Source organism: Carassius auratus, chromosome 26, assembly GCF_003368295.1.
Source record: "Carassius auratus strain Wakin chromosome 26, ASM336829v1, whole genome shotgun sequence".
NCBI classification, from domain to species: Eukaryota; Metazoa; Chordata; class Actinopteri; order Cypriniformes; family Cyprinidae; genus Carassius; species Carassius auratus.
The window spans coordinates 18,575,097-18,589,226 of NC_039268.1; the positions used below are offsets into that span (position 1 = coordinate 18,575,097).

Below are 14,130 nucleotides of genomic sequence, written 5' to 3' on the forward strand. Positions count from 1 at the left end.
TTCTTTCAAAGCAGCACAACGCAAGTAATGGAGTTCAGGTAAATATAGGCTCAGATAAGACAAGAGCTGCCATGACAGAACACAAACACATAGTATAACAAATGAACCAGTGAATTCAACAGTCCTGCAAAGAGTTGAATGCAAAATTCTTCGTTAGTCTGATAGGTGAAGCGAAGGTAAAAATCACAAAAAAATTGGGATGAACTGAAAAAGCTAACTGGGAAATGGCATAATACAAAGCAGTAAGAAATAACTACTCCTTGATTAACGGGGCAATAGAAACTGCGACCCTTCTAAAATCTTATTTTGTGAATTCTGTAAAGATGACAGTGCCCATTAATCATATTGGAATTTCAGCTACACCACAGATAGACATCTCTCAATCTGCCCTGTCTCTAAGGGAGGTATCTGAATTTAAAGTTAAAACATTCCTGAACTCTCCGGAACACACGGACTCTGAGACAGAAGGTAAGAGGGAGTTAGATTTATTGACAGATGTAATTAGTTGAACACGGGAGATATGCAGGTGAGATACTTCAGTGAGATCACCGAGTCTGGTTTGGGGTATTGGGAATTTACAGAGCCGCCGGTGGGGTGACCAGGATGGCAGACACATTGCACACAACTCAGGGTTCACGCTGGAGAGGAGCGGCTGGAGAAGGGATCATAGGAGACACTCAGGAGGAACGATGTAGAGACACTGGAGAACCACAGGAGTCTAGGAGAATGGATAAATAAGAGGTAAGTAGTGAGGTTAGTAGTGAGTCAATGCAGGTATCTAAGCAACAGGAGTAATTCTGCTTTGCAGCTACGAGATTGGAAAGATTCCTGACAAATAAACGGTATCTTAATACAATCTTATTAAAAATTGTTTGTTACTGGATACTTTTTATTTTGATGTCAATGTCTGTATTCCAATGAAAGATTCAAGCCAACCAGCAGAGGGCATACATGAGCTTTGGACGCGTCTTTGAAATGCTGGTGGAGGTCACAAAGAAGACTTCTTATAAAAATCCTGGGACACCACTAGCCTTCCCTTTTTGTTCAGCGAACTTTTGTTTGGTGTGAATGCAGCGCTGCAATATGCCCTCTTCAGAAAGTCGCTTTGTGATTATGAGCGTGTAAGTAGTCTTCCATTGCTTTCAGTTTAGTTTTCAAACCTCAACGCTCGCTTAAGAAGGCTATGATAATTTACTGTAACGATTACTATTGATGTCTAAATTTAAGATATTTTTGTTGCGTGTGGTTACGTTAAACTCTCGGATCTCCCTCAAGATTTTAGTGTGAGATGCTCGAGTTGGATTTACGCATGAACTGCGTGTTAAACTTCTCTTCTCTGGTTGTAGAGTTTCCAGGCTGCCTCGTGATGGGATTGATGAAGCACGTGGCCTCGGATGATTCGCGTCATAGTCGTTTTGGCTTCTGAACATCTGCGTTTGATGCATCGATTTGAAGTCACAACGAACGCGACGAGGAGTTAATTTGGTGGTAAGTGAATTAAGCTTGATCCATTAACTCGGTCTTGAGTAAATGTGACTTGGAGCCGCTGATGACTTCTGATACTTTTCTGACACCTCGTATGAACGCTGTATTACAGCAGCTGATTATAATTTCTAGTCTGAGGCTCTTTTAATTAAGTTTATTGGTCAAAATTTATAAACTTTGACTTGTGGTGTCTTGCATTTTAATGTTTGATGCTCCTTACTAATGTTCCTCTTGTTTGTCAGCTTTCACTGATGGTAAGCATGAAGTTCCCAACTGAGAAGATGTCTTCTGAGAGGTGAGACCTACCCAGTTTTTTCTTCAACAATCCAGTGCATGTATGATACCCTGGTAGTGACTATTTTAGCAGGTGGTTCTGAATAACATTTTTAAAGGCATAGGTGTAAAGACTGGAGTGATGAGAAACCTCTGGACTGGTTGAGGCTGCACGGTCAACTCAATGTATGCTTTTGTGTTTTGTGTGGTGTACCTTTTTTTTTTTTTTTTTTTTTTTTTTTTTTTCTGCAAATAAAACTAAGTCCATTTGGTGATTATACACTTTGGAAATGGCTCTTCATGTCACTAATGTGCAAATGTAATTTTTAAAACTTTGAATATGATCTTAAAGAATTTGTGCTTTTAAGATGTATGATATCTTAATAAAAACGTGAACAAAACCTTTTGTGTGTAGTTATCTGGTAACTATAATTTAAAACTGCCACCCGTCACTCATATGGGACACCTTTACTTCACTATATTACAATGAAATCTATTCTTGACCAACTATATCGTTTGAAAGGTCGAAGACTCCCAAATATATATTTTACCAATGTTTAATTATGTAGGGAAAGTAATAGATGACGAGTGAATCCAAATCGAAATTATAACTTGAGTTTTTACCTTTTTGTTTAAAAAAAAAAAAAGCCTTTTTTCTCGATCACATTTTAGAAATCTGAAATTATCAACCGAAAACTTAATCTCAAAATTCGTCCTTTTAAAAACCATTTTAAAATCAGACATTGCATTGCCATGTAAATGGTACATCAATTTGTTCCAAAATATTTTCATGAATTATAAAAAATTTAGTTTGGAACTTGCACTATAAAGTCGGTTCAAAACTGTGAGTGACAGTTAAGGGGTTAAGATGTTGGAGTGGTGCTAGTTTCATTAATCTGAGTTATTGTGGTGGTAACCCTTGTAGGTTTGTCTTATAAATGGTCAATACCATTGTGAATCTTTAAATAAAAATCTAGCACATGCTGGAAAATATGGCACGAGTCCAGTATCTGGGATGAATACACATATCTAATAGACCATTAAACGCAGCATCCTACACGGATGATCCAATCGTCTTTCTCTGCAGGAAGACCGGAGTCCTGAGACCGTTATTACATGCTGTACTTCCGGATTACTGCTCATAATGCTCGCTCAGTTCTGTAGTTGATCACCCGAATGATGGTTAGAGCGATTGTTTTGTAGAGTAGTGTGTATCTGAAAGACGAGCTCCTCGTGTAAGCACTTAACTACGTTTTCATTACTCAATCAACTGTTGGATTTACGCGTTTAAATGAAACTTGTAAGGTGAGTGTTTTGTGTCGTTATTCTCAAATAAGATTGTATCTCATTCTGGGGTTGTGCATGACATCCAGATGCAAACAAAGAACGCTTTACGTTATGTATTTGTCATTAAACGTACACGTGTCGAATCTGTAAAGTCTTATGTTTATACGATTGTAATTATCTATATATGAGCATCGTGGATTATACATTTTAATAATCGCTACGTTCCCTGAACAGATTGTCTTGTTGTCTGACTGATGTTTAACGGAGTGGTAGAAAAAGACGGATTTGTGATGTGTATTAACGAACAATTGCGACTATGGTTCAAATTCGACCGTGAACGTGGAGCCTGAGATCAAGCTCTCTGGGATTCAGTACCGTAACCGTGTACGTGCAGTCGACATCTGGATCAGCTCGTTAATTATTCCTGGCTTCGTGAGGATGTGCTGATGGGAAGATACACTGAGTGATGCTGGACTGGCGCTTATGCTTTCAAATGAACATCGTTTAGGCTCCGTTAATGTCTATAGGGCTTGACGACGTGACTTTCCTCTACTGTATATATAGAGAGAGAGATCTTAAAGTAAAACTGTTAAAATCTACTTAAAAGCCTGATATTCTTGCGTGAGAAAAAAAATGGAAAAACTACCCAAAATATGATTTTAATTCAAAATAAATACAGACCTGAGAGAGTGAATCAGATTATGATGTAGCCTATTGATATTTGGACCCTTTTGTGGAAAAGGCAATATAAATAAATTTGTATTAAATCCATTTAGACATTTTCGTGTTTTAGCAACTCCTCAAGTGATTGTCAGAAAACATTAAGCCAACATAAAAGATTAACTCAATTGTTTTTTGTGGGGTCCATAATTTACAGCAAATGTTGACTGAGTGACCAGTATTAATTAATACTAGAACAAATTTGGGCCATGTTATTTGGGTTGCTAACAATAGAAATTAGGACAGATGTGTTGAACTAGATGTGGTCATTAAGAGAAGCAATCATATTAAAAGTCAAATCAGTTCTGTTTGACCTAATTGCAGTTTCAGTCTATATTGTTTAACGTTATCATGCAGCTGTGTGCTCACAACTACTGTTAGTTATTTTTGGTTTTGGCAAATAGCTACTCCAAACTCATTTTAGTATTAAACCCTTCTAATCATGAACACGGGAGACTGACATTCAGGGACATTATGTACTAATCATTCTACTAATTAAAGAGAAGTAATTTGTAATACATTGCTAGAGCAGAATTGTCAATTTTTGCATCACATTTCTAGGAATGTCTTTATTTTACTAAAGTTTCTTTATTTGGCATAAACACTGTAACGTAAAATTGTGGTCCTGAATTCAAAGTGTCACTCTGTGGTATAAAAGAAGAAAAAGAAACCACACAGCCTCTTTCTCTTTTCGTCTCAGTCTAGTATGTTTCCATGACAACAGTGACATCAGCACTGTGCAGAGATGTTTGTAAGGGTGAAAGACTCCTCTGCTGTGGCTATAGCCTCTTCCAGCCAACAGCAAAAGTTATTGTCAGTCACATGATAATTTTACCAACATGGTGACTAACTCATTAGCAATTACACTGAAACAATGCAAAATTATTTTTTTTTCTTTCCTACATCAGTTGAATATGTATGTACATCAAGCCCATGGAAACTTTAGAATTTATAGAAAGATTTTTATTGAAATTACCTATAAAAAAAAAAACTGATTTATTTAAACAACATTCAATCACAAATTTCAGGAGCCACACCTTGTCCTTTTAAGTATGCTTTAGGATGGTGATTGATAGTAAGTTATGCATTTAGTTTTTTTTTTTTTAGTTTTTTTTTTAGTTACTATTACTTCATCCTGTACTTTCTAGCTCTTTTTTATTTTTTAGATTTATGAACAATCGTGCACCATCTAATAAGAGATATCAGCCAACAGAATATGAGCATGCTGCTAACTGTGCCACACATGCGGTGAGTTGTATGTTTACAGTCTTAAAGGAAAAATTCACACAAAAATGAAAATGTACTCGCCCTTAGGCCATCCACAGTGTAGATGAGTTTGTTTCTTTAAATGTATAGATTTGGAAAAATGCATTACATCACTTGCTCACCAATGGATCCTCTGCAGTGAATGGGTGCCATCAGAAGACAAAATAACAATAAGTAATCCACACAACTCCAGTCCATCATTCAATGTTTCAGTATGAAGTGAAAAGCTGCCTGTTTGTATGAAACAAATCCAGCATCAAGATGTTTTTAACTTCAAACTGTTGCTTCTAGCCAAAATACATGAGAGAAATATGCTCAGATCAAGCACTGTTTACAAGTCTAAAAGCCATTCTAATATGTTATGATGTGAGAGGACAACAGGATTATGGACTCATAATTTGGACAGAAACATAGATTTAGAATTGAAACGTCTTGATGGATTTGTTTCTTAAAAACACAGTTTATTACTTAAAGGTACAATTTGTAAGATATTTGCAGTAAAATATCAAAAAACCACTAGGCTGTTATATATTTTGTCCAGCTGATTACTAACAATATCTCTAATGTTTTCAACTACTTGTAAATCATGAGAAAATTCCCATTCTAGACAGTGACACGGGGCAGTGTAGTCGCCTGTCAATAACGTTAGTTTCCCTTTATTACCGCCTTTACTGACATGAACCACATGACAACAGTGTCGTGGACAAATGCGGAAGTTGTGTCTAGCGTCCAGCAAACCACTAGCTTGCTTCAAGCAGTTCCTTATTTACTTCTTCTTGCATGTTTTATGGTGGGTTGTGTTACTTATTTATGGAACATAATTACTGTTTACCGTCTGCCGCTGGTTCTGTCGACAAGGACAGCTCCCGTAAACGTAAGCGTACGGCCAACCAAACGACCCAAGAAGAGTTTGGGACAAGAGGAGAGAAAGAGCGAGGATCAATATCGGTGTTGCATTTTCTAGATGAGAGAGCTTTGCAACAAAATTCAACTAGAAAAAGATGCCGATCTCACTTGTGTTTTACTAGACAGGTGAGTTGTTTTGATTTGTATCTTTACAGAAAACGTATGCTATTAGGCTATAACGTTCAACAAGATTACTATTATGGGCAATACACGCCAAATGCAGGACATGGCATCTGATTCATAGTCTGATTGCGTCTTTGCATTGACTTTTGTATGTAATCTACTCACGCAAATCGTTGAACTCGCGTTTGCTATGTACACGAGTGTACGCGAATGTTTTATTGTACACTAGTGTATATATTTGTTGAACAAGTGGTAATCGTTTTCATATAATCTGACTAAAAAGTAATCAATTAAATCCATGATTTATCTTTCCGTCTGATTGATGGCCATCAGCGGTTGGGTAGAAGACAACAAATCCCATCATTCCACACTCCTCCTTAGCATCATCAAACCACACGATTTTTATTGTTTTGGTAGTGCGCCCTCTAGTGGCAGGTCCTACAACCTGTACCTTTAACATTTTTAATTGGAATGGTGTGGATTATTATGTTGCTATCAGCTGTTTGGACTTTCATTCTGACGGCACCCATTCACTGCAGAGAATCCAACAGTGAGCAAGTGATGTAATGCCAATTTTCTCAAAATCTGTTCAGATGAAGAAACAACTTACTGTATCTACATGGTTGAAAAGAGGCAGAACTTTATGGTAAATTTCTGGAAACTTTCTAGAGTTTCTAGGATTGTGTGGAAAAATCTGAAAATTATACTGAAATGTAAAAATAAAATAAAAATTGATGGCCTGTTGGTTAGTAAATTTTAAGCAAATTTTCATTTTTTAAATTCATTTTTAATCATAATTATGTATCTATAATTATATTGAAATCATTTCCTCTACAGTTCACACAGGTGATTATGATCTGTGCCTGTATTTTATTCTCAGCTCTGGATCATTCCCAGCATTGTGGGTGGGATCTTGTTGTACCTCTTATCTGATGACCACTGGGAGGAGATTTCAGCATGGCTCTATGGGGCAGGACTGTCAAGCCTTTTCATCATATCCACAGTTTTCCATACTATCTCCTGGAAAAAGTCTCATCTCCGGTAAGAGTATGATCTAAAACTTTTTGAGTTTCATTTCATTTTCAGTTTGTGTACTGTGAACTTGAATATCTGTCTAACGAGTTACAAGTGTATGTTGTGTTTAATTTCTTGAAATTAAGTTTGTGTAGCTGCAAGTGTCTACATGTACTTGCAATCTCATCATCTTTCAGGCCTAAATGTAAATCCAATCCAAATTGAATTCCTATTACTTTATTTTTTAGATCGGTTGAGAACTGTTTCCACATGTGCGACAGGATGGTGATCTATTTCTTCATTGCAGCGTCCTACACACCTTGGTAAGAACATGTCAATAGTGATTGTTGTTTCTGCAGCAATGTGAGAAATTGGATTTGAGTCTGCATTGGGGATTAATGGATTTGTGTATAGCTTTCATAAATTAACACTGAGTTTTGGGTGTGGAGATGGATAACAATGTAAAGAGTGTTGACCGAGGGTTTTCAGTTTGTTTCCACTAAAATGTGTGAATGGGGAGATTTTAGCTGAAATAGTGATGGTAAACTTAAAACAGTGTATTTAGATGTATTTATTTTATTATAAATATTATGTCAAGCCAAACTGAGTTTTTTGAGAAATTTAGATAATTTTCTGAGCAATATTAAACTGATGCAGTTTATAACAATTTCTACATATTTAGTTAAATAAACAGCTTTTTCAATGCTTTGTGTTTTAGTTATTATTACTTGATACAAAGCTGCATATATTTCAGTTATAAATGTCAATTCTATTTTATTTATTTGGCAAACTTTATCCAAATTTACATACTGTACAGTGCATTTAGGATTTATATATACTGAAAAATAAACAGTGAGACTTTCACAGATAGTTTGATGTTCACAATACCTTTAATGAAGAATCGAATGTATTTATGGCAGGTTGACACTGCGGGATCTTGGTCCATGGGCTGCCAACATGCGTTGGGTGGTCTGGGTAATGGCCTCTGGAGGAACTGCCTATGTGTTCTTCTTCCATGAAAGGTATGCATGTTTTAAGAGTATTAAAGTTATCATTAATAATGATTAAGAGTGTTCATTTCGAAGTTCTAGAATTATTTAGTAAAAAATAGCATTGATTTTTCTATTTTGTTCATCACAGTACCCTGCATCACATTTGTTGAATTAAATCAAATACATTTCTTTCTAATTTAGAGGTGCTGATTCCAAAACTAGTGTCTTATTTTGCCTTGGCACCTTACATTTTTCTACAAAATATGATGTGCTTTTGATAGATCTTTTTTTTCTTTTGACAACTATTAGCAAGTTGAAGAAGTCTCATATGACCTAATATGACCTAATTCCCGTCTTTCTTTGAACCAGTTATAGCTATTTGCTCAGTTCTCAGTTGTTTTTCGAATGTATGATTGATTCTGTAGACAAAATTTTATGCCTAAACCACATTTGCACTTTTGTCCACTGCTTTGCAGATTGTAAGTTAAATAATATTTTTTACACTTTTTTTTTTTGTTTTGTTTATTAAAATGACTTTTGACTGCTTTTGTTATTTTGAAAAGTGAAACAAACACAAAAATGAAAATTCACTGAAAATGTAGCCACTCTCAATCTTTCCAATATGTAGATTGTAACAGGTTAGGAGAAATTTAACATGACATCACTTTGTCACCAGGGGATTCATTTTTGGGTGAAATATTCCCTTATAAATATATTAAACATGATGGAATCATTAGAAAAATCTTGAATACATATAATTTGAAATGCATGCTGCATAAAGATTAAAAAACACCTTGAACGTTTTCTGTGTTAAAGGTGAACATGTTTCTTGCGTCCTTCGTGTCACAGGTTTAAAGCTGTAGAGCTGATCTGTTACGTAGCAATGGGTGTTTTTCCTGCTCTTGTCATCCTCTCTATGGTAAGAAAATAAACGCTTTTTAATGGAAATTGTAATGAAAGACTAATTAGAAATCAATGAAATGTCTGTTTTCTTTATAGGCAGACAGGTCAGGTCTGTGCGAGCTCTTGGTTGGTGGCGGGTGTTATGTCTTGGGCATAGTGTTCTTTAAAAGTGATGGAATAGTGCCCTTTGCTCACGCTATATGGCACCTGTTTGTTGCAATGGGAGCAGGCATCCATTACTATGCCATCTGGAAGTACCTGTACACACCTGTCAATCAACCAACCAGTACGGCCCGGTGACACACACGTACATACACCTAACCACACAATCATTTGAATATATATTTGTCACAGAAGTGCTACTTAAGCATAAGCAGTATTGTTTATTTGCTCTGTTGTGTTTTTGCTAGCAAACGGTTTGACTGATGTCATTCTTGTCACTTATTGATAGGTCTTCAATTAGCACATACAACAGAAATTACATCTAGCCTTTGTGAGTCTGCAGGCAGCAGGGGTCATTTTGAACCTGAGGTCGTGTGGATCCCGAACAAGAAAGTAAAAAAAAAAAAAAAAAAAAAAAAAACTAGACATATTACATTTAAGGTTTACAATTTGAAGGTAAAATCACTGCCAGACATTTGTAAAAACATTCATCCTGGATAGTACTTACTTGAAAACCGTTTAAAGATTGTTATGTAGTGTCTTTAAACCGACTTTGGATTATTCCACTAATTCTGCCACTGCCAGTGTGGAGATTGTTTAATTTCTGTCAGAAATATGAATACATTTCATATTACTGTACACGGTATCAATTCTCCATGCTTCTAGTCTAGTGCTGGTCTGTTGCATTTTTGGATGTGCAATGTCTTTGGGAAAATGCCACAAGTGCTTGATGACTTTGTCTTGGACTGGTCATCTGATTTCATGGTTTAATTGAAAAGTTCAGACTCTCATATTATGATTTTAAAATGTGTTTCATGTGGTAACATTTATTTATAGATTTTAATCAAGTCAAATTATTATTTAACATTTTAATTGATCTTATATGACTTAATCAGCATGACTACATCATAGGATTGCACCAACAAATAATTTTAAGGGTTACCTCATAGGAAAATAGTTCACTTTTTTACAGCATTGAGACTTTTGCCTGTTTTACTGCATTCCATTTCAGTGAAAATCTAAAAACAAGTGTTTTATTTAAGTTGTTATTTATTCATTTCAATTTACAGCTGCTGTAGATGTTGTATTACCATTTATTTTATATGAGAACTTAATAGTGTATGCAAAACATCAGCTTTTTGCCTTCATCATTTAAAGGTTTAAAACTACAGAGAGAATACTGATGTACTCAATTTAGTCAGATTCACCTGAGAGTCATTAAAGAAACAATGCACCCAAAACTGAAACCTGTCAGCATTTACTCACACACCTGTTCAGTTCCTTACCTGCATTTTTATCTTTCTTCTGTTTAGCAGAATGTCCAGGCTGCTCTTTTTTATGGAAGCTTGTTTCCAACACAGGATAAGAAAAAAGGCGGTTGTGACTTTTTTTTTTAGGGCTTCAAAACGATTAATTGTGATTAATCACATTCAAAATAAAAGTTTATGTGTAAATACTAGGTGTGTGTACTGTGTACTCTATATTTATTACGTATGTAGAAATATACACACATAAATGTATATATTTGTAAAAATAAATTGTATGTAAACATTAATACATGTGTATAATTAATTTTTCCTTCATATATATGTGTATGTGTGTTTATATATACATAATAAATATACACATTTAGTATTTAAACATACAATTTTATTTTGAATGTGATTAATCAAGATTAATCATTATAAAGCCCTAGACTTTTATCTCACTAAAAGAAAACTCAGAATTCTAATATGTAAACTTAGAATTGTGTCTTTTCCTTTTGCAATTCTGAGTTTTTATCTTGAAAATATGACTTTTCTCTATGAATTCTGAGTTTACATCTCGTAATTCTATTTATCGCAACTCTAACTTTTTCCTCACAATTGCGAATTTACATCTCAAAATTATGATAGTTTTCTGAGAATTGTGAGGAGCAAAAAATTTCATTGTGAGACAAGTAGTCAATTAATTTTATTTATCCATTCATCCATCCCTTGGTAAAAACAAGCTTCGTTTTTGGAACTGGCACTGTTCAGTTTCACAAATAACAAAAATACAACTATAGAGTACTATAAATGTTGTAGACCTCCTTTCATGTTCTGTGAAAGACAGAAAAACATGCAGGTTTGGAACAACATGATGGTGTAAATGATGACCTTTCACTTTTGCTTTAACTATAGTAAAGTCTCAGCTTCAATGGTCTGTCCTGATCAAGGTTCATTGGACTGATCAGACAAAGCTCTTGCTCTCAGGGTTGCCATTTTACTGGCTGAAACCATCACAATTTCTTAAGCATTCCATTTGTGCTGTGCTCCTTTAGGCCATACATATTTGAATAACTTGAACTCTGTAGATAACTTGTATTTTTGATCAGGGCTAATGGGAGATCAGGAACAATTTGGTTATCACAACCACAGAAACACTCACACACAAACAGAAGAAGTCTGCAGTTTTTATAGTTGCTAAACTAAAGTCTATTAAACAGGTATTTAAATTTGCATGGCCTTCTCAATCATATAAAACTCTTAACAGTTACTGGTTGTATCAGAATGTTTCTAAATGTGTATTTATTATTGCTTTACATTTTAAAATAATATTTCATGTACTATGAATATAGAAAGTGTTTGGTCAATAGTTGTAATCCAGGTGTACACAAACATACTTAGCAACAAATTCATTATATTGTTGATAATTAGGTCTTACAGCTGAAATGTGTATGCCATTGAATGTACAGTATTTACACATGAGTTGCATCACTCTGTCAGGTACGTTTTTGAACTCTTAAGGTTTGAGATGATAGTAGGGCTGTTTGTGAAGGTTTCAGTTTGAACTTTTACATTTTATTTATTTATTTATTTATTTATTCTATGACTTGCATTAACGGTATACTTTTCTGTAGATACATGAGACCATTCAGATACTTTTATTAATCCAGTAAGTGATATATCTGTGGTATTATGGAAGTGTTGCATATAATGTTCAGTTTTGGAAGTGTAATACATTTTTGTATGTTTCTAAAAAATTATTTTATGACTTTCCGTTATTTTGTTGCATTGTAAATATTCAATTTTTTGCCATGGTTGACTGTTTAAATATTTGTTTGGTGTTGCTTTATTACAGTGTGTTTTACTTGGAGTTTTGTTGATGCAGTATGAAGTTTACATCCATCATACAGCTTTCACTGCCAATCAGCCTGAGATTAATGCATCTCGGATAGCATTAATGCATCGACCTCGAATTTAGCAAAATAACACAATTTATTGAAACTGATATGATGCTTGAGGAGTTGTGTTAGCTATAAGTGCATCCTGACTGTACACATTGTGAATCCTTCCTCTTACTTTTGAGTAACTAGAAAATGCTGTTTAATAAATTGTGGTTTTAGCATGTAAAAATTAATCAAACAATTTACCTCTGACTCAAAGCCAAAATTATAGCACAATTTAATGTTGCTTTCCCTAAAAAAAAAAAAACTTACAATTTATAATGTAGAATTTGGTTTAGTCTTTTAATGATACTTGACACCAAACTCTCAGGCTGCCTACCTGTCCTTGAGTTATTAAAAATATTAATTCAGTAAAATTAATGAATCCTCTTTTGAAACCGAATCCCGACCTCACTGTATATATCATTTGTGCCTTTTCTAGTTTTCAGAACCGTTCAAGGCATTGTGTTTTTAGCCATTCTGCTGATTTGCTCTGCATAAAAATGTGAAACTTTCACATGAAGGTATTTGTGATTTTGCTGCAGTCTTTTTGTATTTGTATTAAGCCCATGTTATTTCATACTAGTGCTTTTTTATCGAGGAAACGTCCTCCTCTCTGAATCATTATTTAAGTCTATGCCTGTGGTTGATCAATAAATGCGAAGGAAAAACTTGCACACTGTTGTAATGTTATACACCCCTTTAAACTGATCATTCATTACATTAAGTGTTCTTATATAATAATTTCTACTGTAAGTGACAGTGTTGAGTGCAATTTTCACATTTTTACCAAATTATTCTCTATGAAATCCATGTTCTTGGGTAAATGTCATTTCATCTTCGTTTAAATAAATCATATGTTTTCATTGATCATGTCAAACTCAAAATTCAGTGGAAATTAAATGTAAAACATCAGCAAACATCTGTATAGATAATTGTAATATCTCATTCAGCAGTTCCACCACCACACCACCAGATGTCGCAGTTTTAGTTTGGTTGTTGCTGCCTTGTGATCATTTTTCTGTTTTTCAGTACAGGCTTTGAAAGAATTAAGCATTTGCTTTAAGGGACTATTCATTTTTTATTTCTGGGATCAATCCATTCTACCCATTCAGATTTAAACACTAACATTTCATTTCGCAAATGAGTGTGAGCTAAAATGTCCTGGGATTTAAATGAGTGTCTGATCTGCCGAATGTCCCAGAAGATTGCCAACTTCACACCCTTGGGAAACCATAAATCTATTAGTCATTCCACTCCACTGAATTATGCATAGAGATCTGCCATGCTCTTAAAAGATATTTTCAGTAAAGTGCCCAAATTATATTAAATGGCTATCCCCAATCTCCCTTATGACCATTTGCATAACGTCCATTCTTTTTTTGAATTTGTCAATGTAAAACAGTTTTGGCTTTTTTTTTTTTAACCTGTCGTTTCTTTTAAACAAACAAAAGGTATAGACAAAATAATTATAATAATAATAAAATAAAATAAAAACATTAACTCACTCCACAGAAGATGTGTGGATCTTACATTGAAGTGCATGTTAGTTAGGCCTGCTGTTAAGTAGATTAGTTAATTCATTGTTGTATGTGAATGTTCTAAATGTGAGTTATTCTCTTTCAGGGTATGGGTGTTCTCTCCTTTTTTTCAGAAACAGCGAGTAGATAAATATGGATCATAGCCATCTGAATATAGCTCAGTAGAGCAAACTAGGCTATGCATTTGCACACATTCAGTGACACCAGGTAGAGTATATCAAATACTGCAATTACTTTTCATCAACCGGTGTGATATTTTTAGTGGATGTTT

The 14,130-nt window shown here is 34.6% G+C and overlaps 1 protein-coding gene and 1 non-coding gene across 5 annotated transcripts; both read left to right on the forward strand.

Moving 5' to 3' along the window:
• The first annotated feature begins 968 nt into the window (after positions 1-968).
• On the forward strand, positions 969-12,995 carry LOC113044565 (monocyte to macrophage differentiation factor 2-like). 4 transcript variants are annotated; one of them, XM_026204651.1, is made up of 10 exons: positions 969-1,121; positions 1,347-1,488; positions 1,728-1,780; positions 1,878-3,063; positions 4,932-5,013; positions 6,941-7,101; positions 7,323-7,397; positions 7,995-8,096; positions 8,916-8,985; positions 9,066-9,422. In XM_026204651.1, exons 4-10 carry the CDS (start codon positions 3,050-3,052, stop codon positions 9,267-9,269), a joined length of 708 nt encoding a protein of 235 aa, XP_026060436.1. In that variant the 5' UTR covers positions 969-1,121; positions 1,347-1,488; positions 1,728-1,780; positions 1,878-3,049; the 3' UTR covers positions 9,270-9,422. The 4 variants fall into 4 exon arrangements, 3 of the variants coding, with proteins under 3 accessions (XP_026060436.1, XP_026060434.1, XP_026060435.1); XM_026204649.1 differs by lacking the exon at positions 1,878-3,063 and having other exon boundaries at positions 972-1,121; positions 4,914-5,013; positions 9,066-12,995; XM_026204650.1 differs by lacking the exon at positions 1,878-3,063 and having other exon boundaries at positions 972-1,121.
• LOC113044831 (small nucleolar RNA SNORD60) lies at positions 1,542-1,627 on the forward strand. The gene has a single exon (XR_003275936.1). It is a non-coding gene; the product is annotated as a small nucleolar RNA SNORD60 (small nucleolar RNA).
• Positions 12,996-14,130: the final 1,135 nt, after the last annotated feature.